Consider the following 23,032-nt stretch of genomic DNA (forward strand, 5'->3'; position numbering starts at 1 on the left):
ACTAGAGCGTCCACAGCTACTGCCTGAGGCTCCCTCGACCTGGAACAATACGTCGTCTGAAGCTTCTTGTTGAGGCGAGACGCCATCATGTCTATTTAAGGAATTCCCCAACGACCTGTCACTTCTGCAAAGACCTCTTGATGAAGACCCCACTCTCCTGGACGGAGATAGTGTCTGCTGAGGAAGTCTGCTTCCCAGTTGTCCACGCCTGGAATAAAGACCGCTGACAGAACGCTTGCATGTTTTTCCGCCCAGCGAAGAATCTTTGTGGCCTTCGCCATCGCCGCTCTGCTCCTTGTTCCGCCTTGGCGGTTTATGTGCGCCACCGCTGTTATGTTGTCCGACTGAATCAGGATGGGAAAGCTGCGCAGCAGATGTTCCGCTTGTAGAAGGCTGTTGTAGATGGCCCTTAATTCCAGAATGTTTATGTGTAGACAAGCTTCTTGGCTTGACCATTTTCCCTGGAAATTTACCCCCTGTGTGACTGCTCCACAACCTCGGAGACTCGCATCCGTGGTCACCAAGATCCAATCTTGGATCCCGAACCTGCGACCCTCTAGTAGGTGAGAAAGTTGGAGCCACCACAGGAGAGAAATCCTGGCCCTGGGGGACAGGCTGATCTTCCGGTGCATGTGTAGATGGGACCCGGACCACTTGTTCAAGAGGTCCCACTGAAAAGTTCTTGCATGGAACCTGCCAGACGGAATGGTCTCGTAGGCCGCCACCATTTTCCCCAGCACTCGAGTGCATTGATGAATCGACACTCTTGCCGGTTTCAGAAGCTTCTTGACCATGTTCTGGATTTCCAGAGCTTTTTCCAACGGGAGAAAAATTCTCTGTAGTTCCGTGTCCAGAATCATGCCCAAAAACGACAGCCGTATTGTCGGAATCAACTGCGACTTTGGCAAATTTAGGAGCCAGCCATGTTGTTGCAGAACAGTCAGGGAGAGCGCCACGTTTTTTAGCAACTGCTCCTGTGATCTCGCCTTTATCAGGAGATCGTCCAATTACGGGATAATTGTGACCCCTTGCTTGCGCAGGAATACCATCATTTCCGCCATTACCTTGGTGAAAATCCTCAGGGCCGTGGAAAGTCCAAGCGGCAACGTCTGAAATTGGTAGTGACAATCCTGAACAGCGAACCTCAGGTACGCCTGATGTGGAGGATATATGGGGACATGTAGGTAAGCATCCTTTATGTCGACAGACACCATAAAATCCCCCCCCCCCCTCCAGACTGGAGATCACTGCTCGGAGAGATTCCATCTTGAATTAGAATTTTTTTAAATACAGATTGAGGGATTTTAAGTTCAGAATCGGTCTGACCGAGCCATCCGGTTTCGGGACCATGAACAGGGTTGAATAAAACCCTTCCCCCCGCTGTAACGGGGGTACCGCGACAATGACTTGCTGCCGACACAGCTTTTGTATTGCCGCACACACTACCTCTCTTTCCGGAAGAGAAGCTGGCAAGGCCGATTTGAAAAATCGGTGCGGAGGCTAGTCTTGAAACTCCAGTTTGTATCCTTGGGTCACAATTTCCAGCACCCAAGGATCCAAGCCCGAGTGAACCCAGACCTGACTGAAGAGCTGAAGACGTGGACTCCCACAGCGGAGCCCCAGCGTCATGCGGTGGATTTAGCAGAAGCCAGGGAGGACTTCTGCTCCTGGGAGCTTGCCACAGCCGGCGATCTTTTTCCTTTTCCCTTACCTTTAGCAGCAAGGAAAGAGGACCCTCATCCTTTCCTGAATTTATGAGACCGAAAGGACTGCATCTGGTATTGAGGGGTTTTCTTTTGCTGTTGAGGGACAAAAGGCAAAAAGGACGACTTACCCGCGGTAGCTGTAGAAACCAGGTCCGCGAGGCCTTCACCAAACAAAACTTCACCTTTGAAGGGCAGAGCCTCCATAGCCTTTTTAGAATCAGCATCACCATTCCATTGATGCGTCCACAACGCCCTCCTAGCAGAGATTGCCATGGCATTGGCCCTTGAAGCCAAGAGGCCAATATCTCTCGCAGCGTCCTTTAGATAGACAGCAGCGTCCCTGATGTGACCCAGCGTCAAAAGCATGCTTTCCCTATCCAGGGTGTCTATTTCAGATGACAAGTGATCTGCCCACTTTTCAATAGCGCTACTCACCCATGCCACGGCCGGCCTGAGCAGCGTAACCGTAGTGACATAAATAGATTTCAAGGTAGTTTCCTGCTTACAATCGACAGGATCTTTAAGCGCTGCCGTGTCCGGGGACGGTAGCGCCACCTTCTTGGACAAACGCACCAGGGCTTTGTCCACCATAGGGGAGGATTCCCACCGTAACCTATCCACCGAGGGAAATGGATACGCCATAGAAATCCTCCTGGGAATCAGTAGCCTCTTCCCAAGCTTTTTCAAAAAGAGCGTTCAGTTCATGAGAGGGAGGAAACGTTACCTCAGGTTTCTTTCCCTTAAACATACAGACCCTTGTTCTCAGGGACAGCGGGGTCTTCTGTGATATGTAACACTTCTTTTATTGCCACAATCATGTACTGAATACTCTTAGCCACCTTAGGATGTAACTTGGCATCATTATAGTCGACACTGGAGTCGGAATCCGTGTCGGTATCTGTGTCTGCTGTCTGGGTAAATGAACGTTTCTGGAACCCTGAGGGGGTGTGAGATTGTGCCAAAACATCTCCCATGGATTGTCTCCATGCTTGGTTCTGAGCCTCAGATTTGTCCATCCTCTTGTGCAACAAAGCCACACTTGTATTTAAAACACTCCACATCTCTACCCAATCAGCAGTCGGCGGTGCCGACGGATTCACTCCCTCATTCTGTTCAGCCCCCACCACAGCCCCCTCCTGGGAAGAGCATTCAGCCTAAGACATGTCGACACGCGTACAGACACCCACAAACACACTGGGCTATAGGGAACAGACCCACAGTAAGGCCCTTCAGAGAGACAGAGAGGGAGTTTGCCAGTTCACACCCAGCGCCTCACCGGTCTGAAAGAATTAAATAATGCCCTAGACCTATAAGCGCTTTTATATAATAATAATAATCAACACCAAATTGCTGTGCGCCCCCCCCCCCCCCCTTGTTTTTTGCACCCTGTTACTCGTGACAGCAGTGAAGGGCCAGGAGCAGCGTCTCTGCAGCAAGCTGTGGAGATAAAATGGCGCTGGTTAGAGCTGGAGGACGAAGCCCCGCCCCCTCAATGGCGCGCTTGTGTCCCGCTTTTCTTTATACTGGCTGGGGTCTGTATACAGTGCCTATGCACTGTATACCAACTTGCCAGTCTCAGTTAGAGGTTTTATTGCTACCAAGGGCGCCCCCCCTGCGCCCTGCACCCATGTAGTGCCTTGTGTGTGTGGGAGCAATGGCTGCGCGGTACCTCAAGGAAGAACTGCCGCCTCTGAAGTCTTCTTGCTTCTGCTACTCACCCGGCTTCTTACTTCAGGCTCTGTGAGGGGGACGGCGGCGCGGCTCCAGGAACGAACAGCTAGGCTATACCAAGTGATCAGACCCTCTGGAGCTAATGGTGTCCAGTAGCCTAAGAAGCAGAGCTTTTGAACTCACAGAAGTAGGTCTGCTTCTCTCCCCTCAGTCCCACGAAGCAGGGAGCATGTTGCCAGCAGTGCTCCCTGAAAATAATAAACCTAACAAAAGTATTTTTTAGAGAAACTCTGTAGAGCTCCCCTAGTGTGTGACCAGTCTCCTCTGGGCACAGAATCTAACTGAGGTCTGGAGGAAGGGCATAGAGGGAGGAGCCAGTTCACGTCCATTAAAGTCTTAAAGTGCCCATGTCTCCTGCGGATTCCGTCTATACCCCATTGTCCTTTTGGAGTCCCCAGCATCCTCTAGGACGTAGGAGAAATAATCTTTTTCCTCAGGTGGAGGGGTTGTGTCAGCAAATTCCAACACCTCTTTTATAGTGACTATCATACATTGAATGCTCTTAGCCAGTTTGGGATCTACCCCCTTCAAATCTCCAGTGTCGACTTCAGTGTCGGAATCTGTGTCAGTGTCCCTTTGCAGAATTTGGGTCAGAGACCTTTTCTGGGAACTGGAAGGGGTCCCGAGTGGGTGACGTGGAGGAATCAGCAAACAGAGCATCCGCCATATCTGTTGTTCACACTAAGAGAATTTACATATTACTCTGCAGCTTTTCCCCACACAGGCTCAGAATACTCTTGTGCCTCCAAAATGTCTTCCTCTGGGGAACTACTTTCTCTAGACATGATACACGCGTGTACAGTCACACCACTTACACACATGGGAGCTAATGGGGACAGACCTACACTAATGTCTGTCAGAGGAACCCAGAGGGAATTGCCAGTCCACACCACGCGCCCTATATGTATTACATACAATGAATATACATATACACCAAAACAGCGCTTTATATCCAATGTGAAGCCCGCAGACTTCAATAAAATATGTGCTCCCCTCCCCTTCTATAACACCCTGGTACTTGTATCAGCGATGTGTGAGGAGAAGCAGCCAGTAGGATCAGCACTCCGGCGTCTCTGTGAGGAGAAAATGGCGCCAAAAGAGTGTTACAAGCAATTCTGAGGTGAAGCCCCGCTCCCTGTAATGGCGCGGTTCAGCCACAGTAATATTTATACTAGTGGGCATAGTGTACATGAGCAGCTCACATGTATGTACATTTTGCCAGTGAGAATAAGGATTTATCATGTCCCTCAGAGAGCGCGCCCCCCCACCCTGTGTTGAGAGACACGTTGCTGCTGAGAGACACGTTGCTGTGCTGGTAACTTTATGCCGCCATGATGACCGGGGGGCCCCTCTCTGCAGGTCTCCGGTTAATACTCACCAGACTTCTGACTTCTGGCTCTGTTAGGGGGTCGCGGCAGTGCTGTGGGAGTGAGCAGCAGCCAGGCAAGGGCTGTGTTCAGTACCCCTCAGAAGCTAATGGTGCCCTGTCAGCGGAAGCAGAGCCATTAAACTAACTAAGAAGTTGGTTCCTACTCCCCCCCCTAAGTCCCACGAAGCAGGGAAACTGTTGCCAGCAGCTTTTCTGTAAAATAAAAAAACCTAACAAAGTCTTTTTCAGCAAAACTCAGTAGAGCTTTACTGATGTGCAGCCAGTCTCCCGGGCACATTTTCTAAACTGAGGTCTGGAGGAGGGGCATAGAGGGAGGAGCCAGTTCACACTGTTGAAAAGTCTTAAAATGCCGAAGGCTCCTGCGGAACCGTCTATACCCCATGGTACTAAAATGGACCCCAGCATCGTCTAGGACGTAAGCGAAATGTCATTGGTGGGACAGTGGACGGAGATAGTGAGCTCCCGTCAACGGCTCAGCTAGAATGAAGCTGCTGGCGGAGAGGGAGCAGCTGCCGGGGCGGGACGTGGGGGCCGCTGCCGAGGTGGGAGCCAGTGGCGGGAGGGATCTGCTGCCAGGGAAGGTGAGCAATGTCACATTGTGAACATCGCTCATCGTGGCTCCGTATACACTTGCCGTGATGAGCAATGTCACAAGTGACATTGCTCACATTGAGCATGCAGCACCTCCGACCGCCAACCTGCAATCAGCGGATGCGCGCATCATTGATTGGTAGGACCATACACACTAGACGATGTGAACGATTTAGATCGTTCACAATCGTCGGTATCGGCCATATTGGTCAAAATAATCGTCTAGTCTGTATGGCCCTTCACACTTTTATGCAAGTCAATAGTTTGGCATCCTGACATGTTAAGGCTAAATGTTAATTATGATGGGCCATACAGGAATAGCTAACTGTAGTATATTATATATCACCAGCTACAGATTTTATACATTTTAAATGTTAGGGTGCAATGCATTAAAATGTTATGGAGTTTTTTCTGGTAAATACGTCCCCTAGGAAAAATGATGGTATTAGTGATCAAATGCAAATATTGCTTATATAGGCAAGCCTGATAATGTAAGTTTGAAAAATACAGAATGAACTAAAATAGGAAAACATGTAACCAACAATTTTAGGATTGAACAATGGAATTGGATAAATGGCACATCAACAAATACAAGGTAAGGGGGTTGATTTTAAGAAAAATCAGATAAACCGATAAAATTGCCATTTGTTATCTATCCAAAATCACCATGTATAAAAATCACCATGTGTTACGATCTAAAAAATAATTAAAATAAGATTTTAAACCTACCGGTAAATCTTTTTCTCCTAGTCCGTAGAGGATGCTGGGGACTCCGTAAGGACCATGGGGTATAGACGGGCTCCGCAGGAGACATGGGCACTATAAAGAACTTTTAGTATGGGTGTGCACTGGCTCCTCCCTCTATGCCCCTCCTCCAGACCTCAGTTAGAGAACTGTGCCCAGAGGAGATGGACAATATGAGGAAAGGATTTTGTTAATCTAAGGGCAAGATTCATACCAGCCCACACCAATCATACCATATAACCTGGAATATACGCAACCAGTTAACAGTATGAACAAAAAACAGTATCAGTCAAAGACCGATCACAACTGTAACATAACCCTTATGTAAGCAACAACTATATACAAGTCTTGCAGATTTAGTCCGCACTGGGACGGGCGCCCAGCATCCTCTACGGACTAGGAGAGAAAAAGATTTACCGGTAGGTTTAAAATCTTATTTTCTCTTACGTCCTAGAGGATGCTGGGGACTCCGTAGGGACCATGGGGATTATACCAAAGCTCCAGAACGGGCGGGAGAGTGCGGATGACTCTGCAGCACCGACTGAGCAAACGCAAGGTCCTCCTCAGTCAGGGTATCAAACTTGTAGAATTTTGCAAACGTGTTTGAACACGACCAAGTAGCTGCTCGGCAAAGCTGTAATGCCGAGAAGCCTCGGGCAGCCGCCCAAGACGAGCCCACCTTAAACATAGAAACATAGAATTTGACGGCAGATAAGAACCACTTGGCCCATCTAGTCTGCCCCTTTTTTATTTTATCCTTTAGGCAATCTCAACCCTTTTTTAACCTTAATTCTTTGTAAGGATATTCATATGCCTGTCCCAAGCATGTTTAAATTGCCCTACAGTCTTAGCCTCTACCACCTCTGATGGGAGGCTATTCCACTTATCCACTACCCTTTCTGTGAAGTAATTTTTCCTTAAATTTCCCCTGAACCTCCCCCCCTCCAGTCTCAATGTATGCCCTCGAGTTCTAATACTTCTTTTCCTTTGAAGAATGTTTCCCTCCTGAACTTTGTTAAGACCCTTGATATATTTGAAAGTTTCTATCATGTCCCCCCTTTCCCTTCTCTCCTCCAAACTATACATGTTAAGATCTTTTAGCCTTTCCGTGAAAGTTTTGTGATGTAGGCCATGCACCATTTTAGTTGCCCTGTGCAATTGTTCCTAGTGGAATGGGCCTTCACTAAATTTGGTAACGGCAATCCGGCCGTAGAATGAGCCTGCTGAATCGTGTTACAGATCCAGCGAGCATAAGTCTGCTTAGAAACAGGATCGCCAATCCTGTTGGCCGCATACAGGACAACAGAGTCTCTGTTTTCCTAACCATAGCCGTCCTGGCTACATAAATCTTTAAGGCCCTGACTACATCCAGGGACTTGGAGTCCTCCCAGTCCCTCGTAGCCACAGGCACCACAATAGGTTGGTTCATATGAAATGAAGAAACCACTTTAGGCAAAAATTAAGGACGTGTCCTCAATTCAGCTCTATCCGCATGGAAAATCAAATAGGGGCTCTTGTGGGACAAGGCCGCCAATTCTGATACCCGCCTTGCAGATGCCAAGGCCAACAACATGACCACCTTCCACGTGAGAAATTTTAAATCTACTGTTTGAAGAGGTTCAAACCAGTGAGATTTCAGGAAACTCAACACCACGTTAAGGTCCCACGGTACCACTGGGGGCTGGATGCGCAGCACTCCCTTCACAAACGTCTGGACTTCTGACAGAGAAGCCAATTCCCTCTGGAAGAATATAGATAGGGCCGAAATCTGTACCTTAATGGAGCCTAACTTCAGGCCCATATCCACTCCTGTCTGTAGAAAGTGGAGAAACCGACCCAGATGGAATTCTTCCGTAGGAGCCTTCTTGGCTTCACACCAAGATATATACTTCCTCCAAATACGGAGATAGTGCTTTGCTGTCACCTCCTTCCTAGCTTTCATCAGAATAGGGATGACTTTCTCCGGAATACCCTTCCCAGCTAGGATTCGGTGTTCAACCGCCATGCCGTCAAACGTAACCGCGGTAAGTCTTGGAACACACATGGCCCCTGCTGTAACAGGTCCTCCCTGAGAGGAAGAGGCCACGGATCTTCTGTGAGCATTTCTTGAAGATCTGAGTACCAGGCCCTTCGAGGCCAATCTGGAACAATGAGTATTGTCTACACTCTTCTTTGTCTTATGATTCTCAATATTTTTGAGATGAGAGGAAGAGGAGGAAACAAATAGACCGACTGAAACACCCACGGTGTCACTAGGGCGTCTACTGCTACTGCCTGAGGGTCCCGCTACCTGGCACAATACCTCCGAAGCTTCTTGTTGAGGCGTGACGCCATCATGTCTATTTGAGGAATTCCCCAACGACTTGTTATCTCTGCAAAAACTTCATGATGAAGTCCCCACTCTCCCGGATGGAGATCGTGTCTGCTGAGGAAGTCTGCTTCCCAGTTGTCCACTCCCGGAATGAATACAGCTGACAGAGCGCTTACGTGATTTTCCGCCCAGCGAAGAATCCTGGTGGCTTCCGCCATTGCCACTCTGCTCCTTGTCCCGCCTTGGCGGTTTACATGAGCCACGGCTGTGACGTTGTCTGATTGAATCAGAACCGGTAGGTCGCGAAGAAAATTCTCCGCTTGTCGTAGGCCGTTGTATATGGCCCTTAATTCCAGTATGTCGATGTGTAGACAAGCCTCCTGGCTCGACCATAATCCCTGAAAATTTCTTCCTTGTGTGACTGCTCCCCACCCTCGGAGGCTCGTGTCCGTGGTCGCCAGAACCCAGTCCTGAATGCCGAACCTGCGACCCTCTAGAAGGTGAGCACTCTGCAGCCATCACAGGAGAGAAACCCTGGCCCTGGGGGACAGGGATATTTTCTGATGCATTTGTAGATGGGACCCGGACCACTTGTCCAGAAGGTCCCACTGAAAAGTCCTCGCATTAAAACTGCCGAAGGGGATGGCCTCGTAGGCTGCCACCATTTTTCCCAGTACACGAGTGCATTGAAGAACAGACACTCTTTTTGGTTTTAGCAGGTCTCTGACCATGTTCTCGAGATCCTGGGCTTTTTCCAATGGAAGAAAAACCCTCTTTTGTTCCGTGTCCAGAATCATGCATAGGAATGACAGCCGAGTCGTTGGAACCAATTGTGACTTTGGCAGATTGAGAATCCAACCACGCTGTTGCAGCACTTTCAGGGAGAGCGACACGCTCTTCAGCAATTGGTCTCTCGATCTCGCCTTTATCAGGAGATCGTCCAAGTATGGGATAATTGTGACCCCCTGCTTGCGCAGGAGCACCATCATCTCCGCCAATACCTTGGTGAAAACCCTCGGGGGCCGTGGAAAGCCCAAACGGCAACGTCTGAAACTGGTAATGACAGTCCAGTACAGCGAATCTCAAGTACTCCTGATGAGGGGGATAAATAGGGACATGAAGGTATGCATCCTTTATGTCTAGTGACACCATCAAATCCCCCCCTTCCAGGCTGGATATTACAGCACGGAGCGATTCCATCTTGAATTTTAACTTTTTCAAGTACAGGTTTAGGGATTTTAGATTTAAAATGGGTCTGACCGAACCATCCGGCTTCGGGACCACAAACAGGGTGGAATAATACCCTTTTCCCTGTTGGACCTTGACCACCACCTGCTGTTGACACAACATTTGAATTGCAGCTAACACCACTTCCCTCTCCGGGGGTGAAGCTGGCAAGGCCGACGTGAGAAATCGGCGAGGGGGCACCTCTTCGAATTCCAACCTGTAGCCTTGGGAGACAATTTCCATCGCCCAAGGATCCACGTCTGAAAGCATCTAGATCTGGCTGAAAAGTCGAAGGCGTGCCCCCACTGGTGCGGACTCCCTTAGGGGAGCCCCAGCGTCATGCGGTGGATTTTGTAGAAGCCGGGGAGGACTTCTGCTCCTGGGAACTAGCCGAAGCAGGTGTTCTCTTTCCTCTACCCTTACCTCTGGCAAGGAAGGAGGAACCCCGACCTCTTCTGGACTTATGCGACCGAAAAGGTCTGCATCTGATACTGTGGAGTTTTCTTTTGCTGTTGGGGGACAAAAGGTAAAAAGGTAGATTTACCCGCGGTAGCTGTGGCAACCAGGTCCGCGAGCCCCTCCCCAAACAACACTTCACCCTTGTAAGGTAAAACCTCCATATGCTTCTTTGAGTCTGCATCACCCGTCCATTGGCGGGTCCATAGAGCTCGTCTCGCAGAAATCGCCATGGCATTGGCTCTGGAACCCAGCAGCCCAACATCTCTTTGAACGTCCCTCATATATAAGACTGAGTCTTTAATGTGAGCGAAGGTTAATAAAACGGTATCCCTGTCTAGGGTATCAAGGCCAGCTGACAAGGTATCTGTCCATGCTGCAACCGCGCTACATACCCATGCCGATGCTATCGCCGGTCTGAGCAAAGCACCTGTATGCGCATAAATAGACTTTAAAGTAGTCTCCTGCCTGCGAACAGCAGGATCCTTGAGGGCTGCCGTTTCCGGAGACGGTAGCGCCACCTTCTTTGACAGGCGTGTTAAAGCCTTGTCCACCCTGGGAGAGGATTCCCAACGTACCCTGTCCTGTGCAGGGAAAGGATACGCCATAAGAAACCTTTTGGGAATCTGCAATTTTTTATCTGGAGTTTCCCAAGCTTTTTCAAATAACTCGTTAAGCTCATGAGATCGGGGAAAGGTTACCTCAGGTTTCTTTTCCTTATACATGCGAACCCTCGTGTCAGGGACAGAGGGGTCATCTGTGATATGCAAAACATCTTTTATTGCAATAATCATACAGTGAATACTTTTTGCCACCCTTGGGTGCAATTTACCATCATCGTAGTCGACACTGGAATCAGAATCCGTGTCGGTATCCGTGTCTACTATTGGGGACAGGGGACGTTTTTGAGACCCAGATGGGCCCTGTGACCCAGTCCAATCCGAGGATTGACTCCCTGATTTTTCCCTGGACTCAGCTTTGTCCAGTCTCTTATGTAATGAGGCCACACTTGCATTTAACATATGCCACAGGTCCATCCAATCATGCGTCGAAGTTGCCGACGGAGACACACCACTCATCTGCTCCACCTCCTCCTTGGACGAGCCTTCCGCTTCAGACATGCCGACACACACGTACCGACACCCCGACACACACAGGGATATATCTATAGGGGGACAATTCCCCAACAAGGCCCTTTGGAGAGACAGAGAGAGTATGCCAGCCCACACCCAGCGCCAACTGACACTGGAATAAACCCAGACAGCGCATATATATATATATATATATATATCAATGTTATACACTCACTGCGCCAATAATTGTGCCCCCCCCCCCCCTCTTTTCCAGCCCTCCGTCACCGAGTTCAGCAGGGGAGAGTCCGGGGAGGCAGCTTCTCTGCAGCTTCTGTGGAGAATATGGCGCTGTTAGTGCTGAGGGATCAAGCTCCGCCCCCTCCAGCGGTGGGCTTCGGTCCCGCTGTAATTTTCAAAAAAATGGCGGGGGATCTCTACATTTACTGCCCAGCAGCCTAATTGTGCCCTGAAATGCCAGTCCGGAGGTTTATTGCTGCCCAGGGCGCCCCCCCTGCGCCCTGCACCCATCAGTGCCCGTTCTGTGTGTGTAGCGTGTGGGAGCAATGGCGCGCAGCGGTAAAGTCTTCTGCCGCCTTGAAGTCTTCTTTTCTTCTTATACTCACCCGGCTTCTATCTTCCGGCTCTGCGAGGAGGACGGCGGCGCGGCTTCGGGACGAACGGCGAGGGTGAGACCTGCGTTCCGACTCTCTCTGGAGCTAATGGTGTCCAGTAGCCTAAGAAGCAGAGCCTAGCATTTAAGTAGGTCTGCTTCTCTCTCCTCAGTCCCACGATGCAGGGAGCCTGTTGCCAGCAGTGCTCCCTGAAAATAAAAAACCTAACAAAATTCTTTTTCAGAGAAACTCTGGAGAGCTCCTCTGTAATGCACCCTATCTCCTCTGGGAACAAAATCTAACTGAGGTCTGGAGGAGGGGCATAGAGGGAGGAGCCAGTGCACACCCATACTAAAAGTTCTTTATAGTGCCCATGTCTCCTGCGGAGCTTGTCTATACCCCATGGTCCTTACGGAGTCCCCAGCATCCTCTAGGACGTAAGAGAAATATGGATAACCAGACAAACAACTATTTACTAAATGGGGAACATATTTTCATATTATCAATAAAAAACTAAAATGTACACTAATACCAGTAAACTGCCAGGGAAATCCGGCTCAACCCGGGTCCATTCTCTGTGTTCAACCATGGTTACAACCAGGGTTGAGTACCCGGGACTTTGGACCCAGATGGACCTTTTCACACAGAAAAAGAACCCGGGTTAAGCCTGTCTGCCCCCAGCAAATTCCCATGTCCAAATGCTTGCCCCAGGAATTTCATCTCTTGTGCTAAAGCTAGGTTAAAGCCCTCTTGTTTCAAAAGCTAGGTTAAAGCCCTCGCTTCTGTCTGAAAGCAGTATAAAACAATGGAAAAAACAAACAAACAAACAACTAAATGTAGATTTTTGTATATTGATCCACTATTTTAAGCCGGTAATTACACGACATCTGGGGGATAGCAGTCTTCAAATGTGGATGTAAAAGCTAATGGTTAAGTGGAATACCACTGCAATTTAGCAATAAATCTATTTGGAAGAACAATGGATTAGCTACTACATAAATAAAAATGAGTGGAATTATAATTATTGTTTTTCGAGTATGGAGCCACATGTAGCAGACATTCAGAAAAAATAGATTTCTCTCAGAAACAGTTATACTCATTAGAATAAACATCCCCTTGATAATTATCAGAAGTATTCAGAAGTAATAATATAGTTACAGTCTAAAGATGGGCATACTCTATACAATTATCTAGCAGATCTGCCATATCTGGCTGGTTGTAGTGAAAATCTGGTAATGGATGAGAATAAATGACAATCGACCATTTGCTCCAAAACACTGTAAAACGGACAAAAACAGTTGGTCATACAAATTGGTTAAATCTGTGATTTTTCTGAATGAGAGTTTTTTTATGATTTAATTTGGTCTAGAACATATACGGTATTTAAAATGTACTCAAAATCATTTTAGAATTTTTTTTTTTTAAAGTAACATTTGTTAAATATTGTTTGTTTGTTTTTTCCTTTCAAGCGTCGGAACATTGTGATCATCACCATTGGACCATCTCAACATTGATTTCCCCAGGGAACACTCATCTGAGCAGACGCCAGGTACACACCGGCTGGCTGAGGGGAGGGGGCTCATTTACATTACCCATCAGTCGCCGGGTGGGTGGTCAGCAGTAAGACAGACACTAGGGGAGAGGGAAGGGATGCAGAGGGGTCGGAAGGGGTCCCTCTCAGAGTGGAGGCTGTTAGCAGATTATCTTCTAGCAGCCACCCACTGTGTTTCTGGTTGGTTGCATTGTTTGCGACCAGGTCAGATAACGCACAGCCTGGGGTGGTTGCAAATGACGCGACCACGCCAGACAAGTGGTTAACAGTCTTTCTTTTCATTGGTCTAGAAAGGTTAGGATTGCTAAAGAAACAAAATGGAAAGCAGGATGTATATATATGTATATATGTATGTATCATTTGCATTGGCTTCCCCTGTTCTTATGTTAATGTTTTATGTACTGCTATGTTAGGCGGAGTGTGTTTTAGGATTTATCTATGACACTACATCTTATCCTGACATATTAACACTTTAACACCATGTTTATTTACTGTATGTCTCTTGGTTCTGTATTTTCACGTTTGCTGTATGTATTTATGTTTTATAGCCTCCCCCTGTCAGGCAGCACGGCTGTGGACAGCGTCCGCACTTCTGGGCGTCGGGTTGCTGTGGTTACCGCCGGTTCCCGATGATGTCATCATTCGGGCGTCCTGCACTGACCGGAAGTTCCGCGCTGTTCCGTAGCCGAAGACGCCGGCATGGGGACGCTATATAGGTGAGTTTTATGTTCTATGTGTGTTTGTTCGTTTTGTTGCCAGCACCAGCATTACCTGATGAAGGGCCTTGCACGGCCCGAAATGCAGCATTGTAACATGCTTGTGCTTTGAAGCTGGATCATTAAATATCTTTACACCTAGTCCTGGAGTGCCGTGCCTGTCTGGAGCATTTGTTTGTTCGGACCCTACCATGTATGCAATATTTGACAATGGCACCCAGGTAGTTGGATATTAGCAAGAGTGCCGGATTATTTGGATACTTTATTATTGGGGTGACACCCCTATGTATCAAGGCACCTATTGACTTTTAAACTATTTTTTCTACATTTTGGCATTTGTGATTAAGGACCACCATTGGTGGAAATTATTCCTAACATGGAGATCACAGATACGGACAGAGTGGAGGCCGGTCCATCTATTGATACATCATCTCAGATTTGTGACACATTGAGCTTCAGCAAAGCACAGGCTCACCGCATTTTATTTGCTGAGGATTGTGTGCCAGAGGCACTGGACGATACAGTTGACGATGTGTTTAAACAATTGCTACGTTTGAAAAAACGAGAGACGGATTATTTATTGCACGGCTCCACCTTGTCAGATTATTTCAGACAAAAATTGATCCCGCGGGGCTTTCGAGTCCGCAACACCCCGACTATAGGGAGGACCAATCCCGAGTTCTGCCGTCGTTGGATCTCTGTATTAAATAAATGTAGTTTCGACTTGATGCTTCTCGTTATAGAGGAGTCTGGTCGGGAATTACAAGTGGCGAAATCTAAAATCGAAGCTCTTAAAAACTACACATGCAGCGATCATCTCGGACCCGAGCCATGCAGCCACCTGGGCTAAATTGACGCAACAAATAGAGAATCATCGAAAAGAATTGCTCAAATTCAAGAAATCAAAGCTACAGGTGGTCCAAAATGACTATGAGGACTTTCAAGTCTATAGATGGCTGACGGGCACGGATTCCGCTAAGTCTAACTATAGAGCTCAGTCACGCAGCACAAATCGACAACGCCCTGATAAAGATCATTATTCATCTAACAGCGACAGCGACTTTGTGGTCGCAGACTCAGATGATGTTCCTTTAACAAAACGTCCCCCTTTAGGGGCTACCACCAGGGCCAGAGCAGAGGCTGGTCCAAGCCCACGAGACGGGGTGGACAAAGTCAAAGGATCAATAAAAGGAAACAAGTCCAAGAAAAATTGATTTTTAATCTATCTTCAAGACACTTAACATCAGTTGAGGAAGAAGTATTGAATAAAGGACTTTCCTTTGTCCCCACAAATCATCATGACCCCTTTGAGTGGCAGGCCGATATGCATCAGATGAACAGGAAATTACGTTTGAGAGAGTTCTATCAACACACAATCAGTCAACCACAATCTGATCCAGCCAGCCATATTATTCAGAAATATCATATCTCTAAATTTGATCCTATTTCCCACAATGCATCGTTAAAAACGTTCGGACGGTTGTTGGATGACTCAGTTAATAGGTTCATCAGTACCCCACAACCAATTTATAATAATTTATCATATGACCAACGGAAGGCATTGAAAGATCTGGGTCAGGATACATCCATCATAATCCGCCCGGCTGACAAAGGTGAGGGTATTGTACTGCAAGATCGAGTGCAGTACGTTCAGGAGATCATGAGACAATTGGCTTGTACTGACACCTACATGCGATTAGAGAATGATCCGACCATGAGATTTCAGAATGAACTCAATACTATTCTGGACCAGGCGGTCTCAGACAAATTGCTGGATCTGAAGCTCAAGGATGCACTTATCCCGAAGAATCCTATAATTCCTTGCCTATATACACTGCCTAAGGTCCACAAGAGCCTTGTCAATCCTCCGGGCCGTCCCATAGTGTCGGCTAGGGGATCTTTATACCAGCCAACAGCGGAATTTTTAGATTCCCTCCTCCAACCTCACGTGATCACACGACACACTTACCTTAAAGACACCACGACGTTCTTGAAGAAAATCAGAGAGTTTGATGGATTGCCAGATGATACGCTATTATGCACCATGGATGTCACCTCCCTCTATACGTCTATTCCACATAGAGAGGGGTTAGACGCCATGGATAGATTTATTAGTCATCTTGATGTTGAATTTTGTTTGGAAAAAAATTTATTTCTGAAATTATTAGAATTGGTACTTACCAAAAATGATTTCTTGTTCAATGGTAGCTTTTATCTACAGCTAGCGGGCTGTGCCATGGGCAGTAGCGTGGCACCGGCATATGCCAATGTTTTTATGTTCGACCAAGAACAGAAATTAATTTTTGAAAATGCTATATACAGTGACAATATTATTTGGTTCACCAGGTATATAGACGATTTATTTATGCTATGGAAGGGCACTGCTGCCTCGTTTTGTGAAATGGTGCAAAACATTAACCAGATGCCAGGTCCTATAAAATTCACGTTTGTTTGTAAACCTGATCAAATTGATTATTTGGACGTTACAGTCCATTTGAAAAATGGTACATTGAGTACCACTGTATTTTACAAAGACACGGATCGAAATTCACTTCTTGATGCTAGCAGTCATCACCCAGTGGCATTAAAGAAGGGATTGCCCTATTCTCAAATGCTCAGGGTGGCTCGCATCACCAGTAATCCTGCGCAGTTAGATGAGGCCTTAGATAAGGTTGTCAATAAATTTTGCTGTCGGGGATATGACATTAGAGATTTGAGAGTAGCTAAGTCTCGTGTTTTGAGTAAAGATCGGATGAACATACTTCAGGAATCATCTGAGAAGAAGGATGACCATAATAAGTTTATTTGGTCCACGAGATACTCCACTGCCAGCCCGGTCATACCCCGTGCGAGCAGAGCCTTGTGGCCTATAATTAATACAGATAAATCTTTACCGTGCTTTCAGAATACACAGGTCATGACGAGTTACAAACGGGGTCGCAACTTGCGCGACATATTGGTTAAAACTGATATTACCGACTATACTCCCAAACCAGGCATTTTTGGATCGGTCAAAAAACCAGGGTTTTATAGATGCCCTTCCTGCATTACATGCTCAGCTCTAATTACAGGATCAGGGTTTAGTCATCCTGTTACCAAACATAGATTTGACATCAAACAGGTCTTAAATTGCACGACCAGATTTATAATTTATGTTATTATCTGCCCTTGCAAATTAATGTATGTGGGTCTGACTACCCGCACGTTACGGGAAAGAATGGCGTTACATCGCTCGAATATTAGCCAGGCATTAGCGGGTAATGTAAATGAACAACCGGTGTCTAGACATTGTTGTGACAAATTTCATGCATTATCTGAACTTCGCTATCAGATGATTGATCACGTACCGGAATTACCTAGAGGAGGGGATAGGGTTCTAGCCCTACATAGATTGGAGGCTAAGTGGATCATTAGGCTAAATACATTGCAACCTCTAGGACTTAATGAGAAGATCAATTGGAATTATTTACAGTTTAAGTAGTCCTAGTTTAGTGATTCTAGCAATTAGTTAGGATTGGGTGAGTGTTAGTTGGATCCATGGCTTAATGGTTTGTGAGGTACATACAGTATCCACACCGAGGCTATCTATATTTATGTATGTATCATTTGCATTGGCTTCCCCTGTTCTTATGTTAATGTTTTATGTACTGCTATGTTAGGCGGAGTGTGTCTTAGGATAAGATGTAGTGTCATAGATAAATCCTGACATATTAACACTTTAACACCATGTTTATTTACTGTATGTCTCTTGGTTCTGAATTTTCACGTTTGCTGTATGTATTTATGTTTTATAGCCTCCCCCTGTCAGGCAGCACGGCTGTGGACAGCGTCCGCACTTCTGGGCGTCGGGTTGCTGTGGTTACCGCCGCTTCCCGATGATGTCATCATTCGGGCGTCCTGCACTGACCGGAAGTTCCGCGCTGTTCCGTAGCCGCCGGCATGGGGACGCTATATAGGTGAGTTTTATGTTCTATGTGTGTTTGTTCGTTTTGTTGCCAGCACCAGCATTACCTGATGAAGGGCCTTGCACGGCCCGAAATGCAGCATTGTAACATGCTTGTGCTTTGAAGCTGGATCATTAAATATCTTTACACCTAGTCCTGGAGTGCCGTGCCTGTCTGGAGCATTTGCTTGTTCGGACCCTACCATGTATGCAATATTTGACAATGGCACCCAGGTAGTTGGATATTAGCAAGAGTGCCGGATTATTTGGATACTATACTATAATATATATATATATATATATATATATATATATATATATATATATATATATATATATATATATATATATACATATACACACACACACACGCATACACACACACCAGCACATACATACACATAGACAGGCAGACAGACAGACAGACAGATAGATAGATAAAGGCTATTTCACCCACCACAGCAGTAGCAAATACCCTGAGAGATTAGATATGCAAAGAGCAAAGTTCTGAGCTTACATTTTACCACATTATTTATTCAGCAAAAATATATCTGGCCTCACCCTCACTGCAGAGTCTCTCTCCTCAAAGTGTACAAAAGCATAATCCTTCAGTTTCTTCACCCGTTCCAGCTTTCCAAAAACTGAAAAAGCTTTCTCTAGAATCTCTTCAGTTACTGTGGAAGACAGATTCCTCACAAAAAGTACTTTAACCTAAAAGGACAATTCAAGAGTGAAGACCTAAATGATTCTTATGTTATTAGTGAGAGTACAAACTTTATGCTGTATGGGAAGGTTTCAGAGAAAAAGGAATATACATAAATCTTTAGCACTATTTTAAATACTTGCTTTTAATGAAGTGTAAGGCTTGCAAAGTCATGCCCATCCAGACCAGTTCGTAGTAAAAAGTATGAGTCTGTGCAGTGCGTTTTTGTTGGCACGTTTAGCTCCTTTACAGTATTTTTAAAGTATGCTACTCTATACGTCTAGTGGGCTGCACTGATAAGCCAAGTTGTGCTATATTTAGCTAATTGATTCCAATGATCATGTGCACTCACCTAGACTGTAAGTTCTCATGGGCAGGATCCTCCATCCTGTTGTTCTCTCCTTGCACTCAACCTCTCTACAGTGAACCACACCCACATTCACATCACTGATTATTTCTGTCCAGCTTTTCCAAGGCACAGTGTCACTGAGTATTTAATTCCTTGTCATTCACTTACTATCAAATCTTGCCCCTTGTATTGTCTATTTGAACCTTTTTATATTGATTGTGTCTATTTTTTTGTTTCTTGTGGCGCCATATCCAAAAAATACTGCTGCCTGTAGTAAACCATTAAAATGAGTTGGCTATTAAAATAAATAGTACACAAACATGGGTGGACCTTCACATATTTTACCCACATAGAGATACAATTCATATGTGATCAAAGCAGGGAGTCCCCATGATTCCCACCCACTAGCCAATCACAAAAGTTTAGAGAGTTTATTGTAATAAAAGTTAACAACCATGTAGGTTTTATTTACATTTTATAGCTCTGCTTTAGGACCATTATTCTGGTATCCCAATATTATACATTATCCCAAGTATCCACAGATTAGGGGGACACTGTTATGCTTTAACCCTGCATTGCCCATTTTAGTATTTTTAAATTATAAAGTTTATCATATTAATTTTAATAGTTAACTCATTTCAATGGGCTTTCAGCATGTAGAATATTTCCTAGAAATTGTATTGAAATAAAACACGCTATTCCAGTGCGAAGAAACAAAGAAAATCTGTGGCACATGGCTTCTGGATGCACTTGCAAATACAGGCAATGGCTGGCGCATAACAGTGACCACATACGGCGCATAGCACTTGTATTCATTTGCACTTTCGTGCGAGTGGGTAATCATCAACTACAAGTTAAAGAATATTTGAATGAAACAATCAATCACTCACCTTTGCCATTATCTCAGGGTCTGGTTCCTCCACTGGATCTGCCCACTCTACAGTTACTACATTGCTCCAAACCTTCACCTTGCCGCTCATTAATCTACGTCTGGCCTGTGCTGCAGTCTTGTGGTCTTCATACTCTAGGAAGCAAAAGCCACGGTTCTTTTTCTTGTCATCAGGTTGATGGTAGAGAATAACATCTACTAAGCCCTCTGAAACGTACATAAATACTAAATGAGTATTAGAAAAATGTGGTAATATACAGTAGTTAGTGCAGTGATGGCTAACCTTGACACTCCAGCTGTTGTTGAACTACACATCCCAGCATGCCCTGCATCAGTTTTAGATAGGCCAAATTCCAAAACTGTAGCAGGGCATGCTGGGATGTGTAGTTCAACAACAGCTGGAGTGTCAATGTTAGCCATCACTGAGTTAGTGCATTACACACATGTAGAATTGAAAAAAAAAAAATGAAAAAGTAAATTTTTTTCAATCAGGTTCACTTCCCCAAGCATATAAAATGCTGCAGATACAGCACCTGGCTAAACAGAGTTTGATATTAGTACCTGTAACTTTAATGAACTCCTCCAGAATATTTTCCTTAGTTTTATTTTTGGGAATAGAACCGACAAAAAGCCTGTTGTTTGCCACTGAAATGCATACTCCAATGTGTTTGCCAGGGCGGATTTCATAGTTGTCACACTAAAAAGCACCAAAACAAAATGGTATTAAAAAAGGCCTGTACAATGATGAAATATTCATTAGGAGAAATACCGTTATCAATGGTAAGTTTTACCATAAATCCACAGGATCACATTGGGATATGATGACGCAACAGCGAATTTGCACAAATCGGTCAAAGCTTTCAGCCTCCCAGCATGCAACGGGACCGTCCATATATCCCCGCCTCCTGGCTCAGGCAAAATCAGTTGTTTTTCAAAGCTCAAGGCAGGAGCATCATAGAGAGCCCTAATCAGACAAGAAGAACACACATGCACACCCTTCCGTACAAAAAGGAAGAGGTTAGTGAGTGAAAGGATTCTCAAATCAGGTGCGTCAGGGTGGGATCCCTGTGGATACTGTGGACTTAGGAGAAATAACGTTATCAACGGTAAGTTTTACCATATCGAATATTTCTCCGACGGGGTCCACAGGTTATCCACAGGATAACATTTGGATGTCCCAAAGCAATTTAGTGGTGGGGACGCTCCTCACAGGAGAATCCTTCGCCCGAATTCAGCGCTCTGAGAGGCATAAGGTATAATGTCTAATGAATGTGTTAATGGAAGACCATGTGGCTGCCTTACATATCTATTCTACTGAAGAACCACGTCGTGCGGCCCATAATGGTCCTACCTTACGAGTAGAGTGAGCAGACACATTATCCGGAACAGGGAGATCAGGTTGAGAGTATGCTTCTAAAATTGTCATCCGAAGCCATTTCGCCAGTGTCTGCTTATCAGCAGGCCATCCTCTTGTGAATTCCGCAGAGAACGAAGAGAGTCTCTGTATTTCTAATGACACTGGTATGATCCATGTAGATCCTTAAGGCACGGACTACGTCCAACGATGCATCTCCCGCAGAAAGGTCCGGCCGCTGGAAGGCCGGGACTACAATTTCTTTGTTAAGGTGGAATTTAGACACCACTTTAGGAAGATACCCAGATTTGGTTCTGAGAACCGCTCTATCTGGATAAAAAAAATAAAAAATCAGAAATGGAGGGTGACAAAACAATGCCCCTAAATCTGAAACTCTTCTAGCTGAAACAATTGCCAGTATAAAGAGAACTTTAGCTGTCGACCATTTAAGATCCACTCTTTTTAATGGTTCAAATGGGGAAACTTGAAGGGCCTTTAGGACTAACCTTAAGTCCCAAGGCACTGTAGGAGGAACAAAAGGAGATTGAATCTCCAGCATTCTGTAGAAAAAAGTGCGCACATCCTGTAGGTTAGCAATTTTCCTTTTAGAACCATACAGTCAATGCTGACACTTGCACTCTCAAGGAGCCACCCGCAGACCTTAGTCCATTCCTGCCTATAGGAATGCTAAGTCTCTGAAATTCTGAAACCTAAGGTCAAATTTCCAGTCACTGCACTATTGAATATAGGCTTGCCATATTCGGTGATAATTCGAAAAGGAAGGTTTCCTTACTCTGAGTACTTTCTTAAATTACCTGTTGCGAGATCCTCTTGCTTTCAGGATGGAAGTCTCAAGAGCCACGCCATCAAAGACAGTTGATCCAAGTGCTTGTAATAGCAAGGACCACGAGCCAGTAGATCTGGATGTTGAGGTAGTAGGAATGGAGCATCCATCGACATCCTCTGCAGATCTGTGTAACACTGCCTCCTGGAACAAGCCGGAGCTATTAGTATCACAGCACCCTTACCTTGTCTTACCTTTTGCATCCCCCTGGGTCACAGGGCGATTGGTGGAAACACCTAAGTCAGACGAAAGTTCCATCTCACTGACAGGTCATCCACAAAAGTCGCTCTGGGATCTTTTGTTCTTGACCCGTATGCGGAAACTTTGTTGTTCTGATGGGACGCCATGAGAGCTCTCTCTGGTACCCCCATTGTCTACCAGAGTTTGTAAGACCTTGGGGTGTAAAGCCCATTCGTGCATGAATAGCGTGTCTACTGAGAAAATCCGCTTCCCAGTTTAGGACTCCTGGAATGAATTCTGCGGACAAGGCTGGATAATGAAGTTCTGCCCACCTTAACGTGTGACTTACTTTCTTCATTGTGTTTTGGCTGCAAATTCATCCCTGATGGTTGAGGTACGCTACTGCCATTGCAGTGTCCGAGCAGATTTGAACTGGTTTCCCCTGAAGGATGTTCTTTGCCTGAATAAATGCCATATATATGGCCCGAAGTTCCAATATATTTATTGGCAGGCAACTTTCTTCCTTGGTCCCCTGACCCTGGAAACAACTTCTTCCTGACACTGTTACCCAGCCCTGAAAGCTGGCATCCATTGTCAGAGTTTCCCAATCTGATATCCAAAGGTGTCTCCCTTTATCCAGATAGGATGTCTATAGCCACCAG

General features: G+C 45.9%; 1 protein-coding gene across 2 annotated transcripts in view; it reads right to left on the reverse strand.

The window, feature by feature from the left end:
• Positions 1-23,032, reverse strand: part of HNRNPR (heterogeneous nuclear ribonucleoprotein R) — a 216,393-nt gene that overhangs the window by 25,289 nt on the left and 168,072 nt on the right. For both annotated transcript variants that reach the window (XM_063954493.1, XM_063954492.1), the window contains exons 5-7: positions 20,554-20,689; positions 19,994-20,199; positions 18,613-18,762 (exon numbers count right to left, since the gene is read on the reverse strand). In XM_063954493.1, coding sequence (XP_063810563.1) covers positions 18,613-18,762; positions 19,994-20,199; positions 20,554-20,689 — 492 coding nt within the window. The remainder of the gene's footprint in view (positions 1-18,612; positions 18,763-19,993; positions 20,200-20,553; positions 20,690-23,032) is intronic.

The sequence above is a fragment of the Pseudophryne corroboree genome, chromosome 2 (assembly GCF_028390025.1).
Source record: "Pseudophryne corroboree isolate aPseCor3 chromosome 2, aPseCor3.hap2, whole genome shotgun sequence".
NCBI lineage: Eukaryota > Metazoa > Chordata > Amphibia > Anura > Myobatrachidae > Pseudophryne > Pseudophryne corroboree.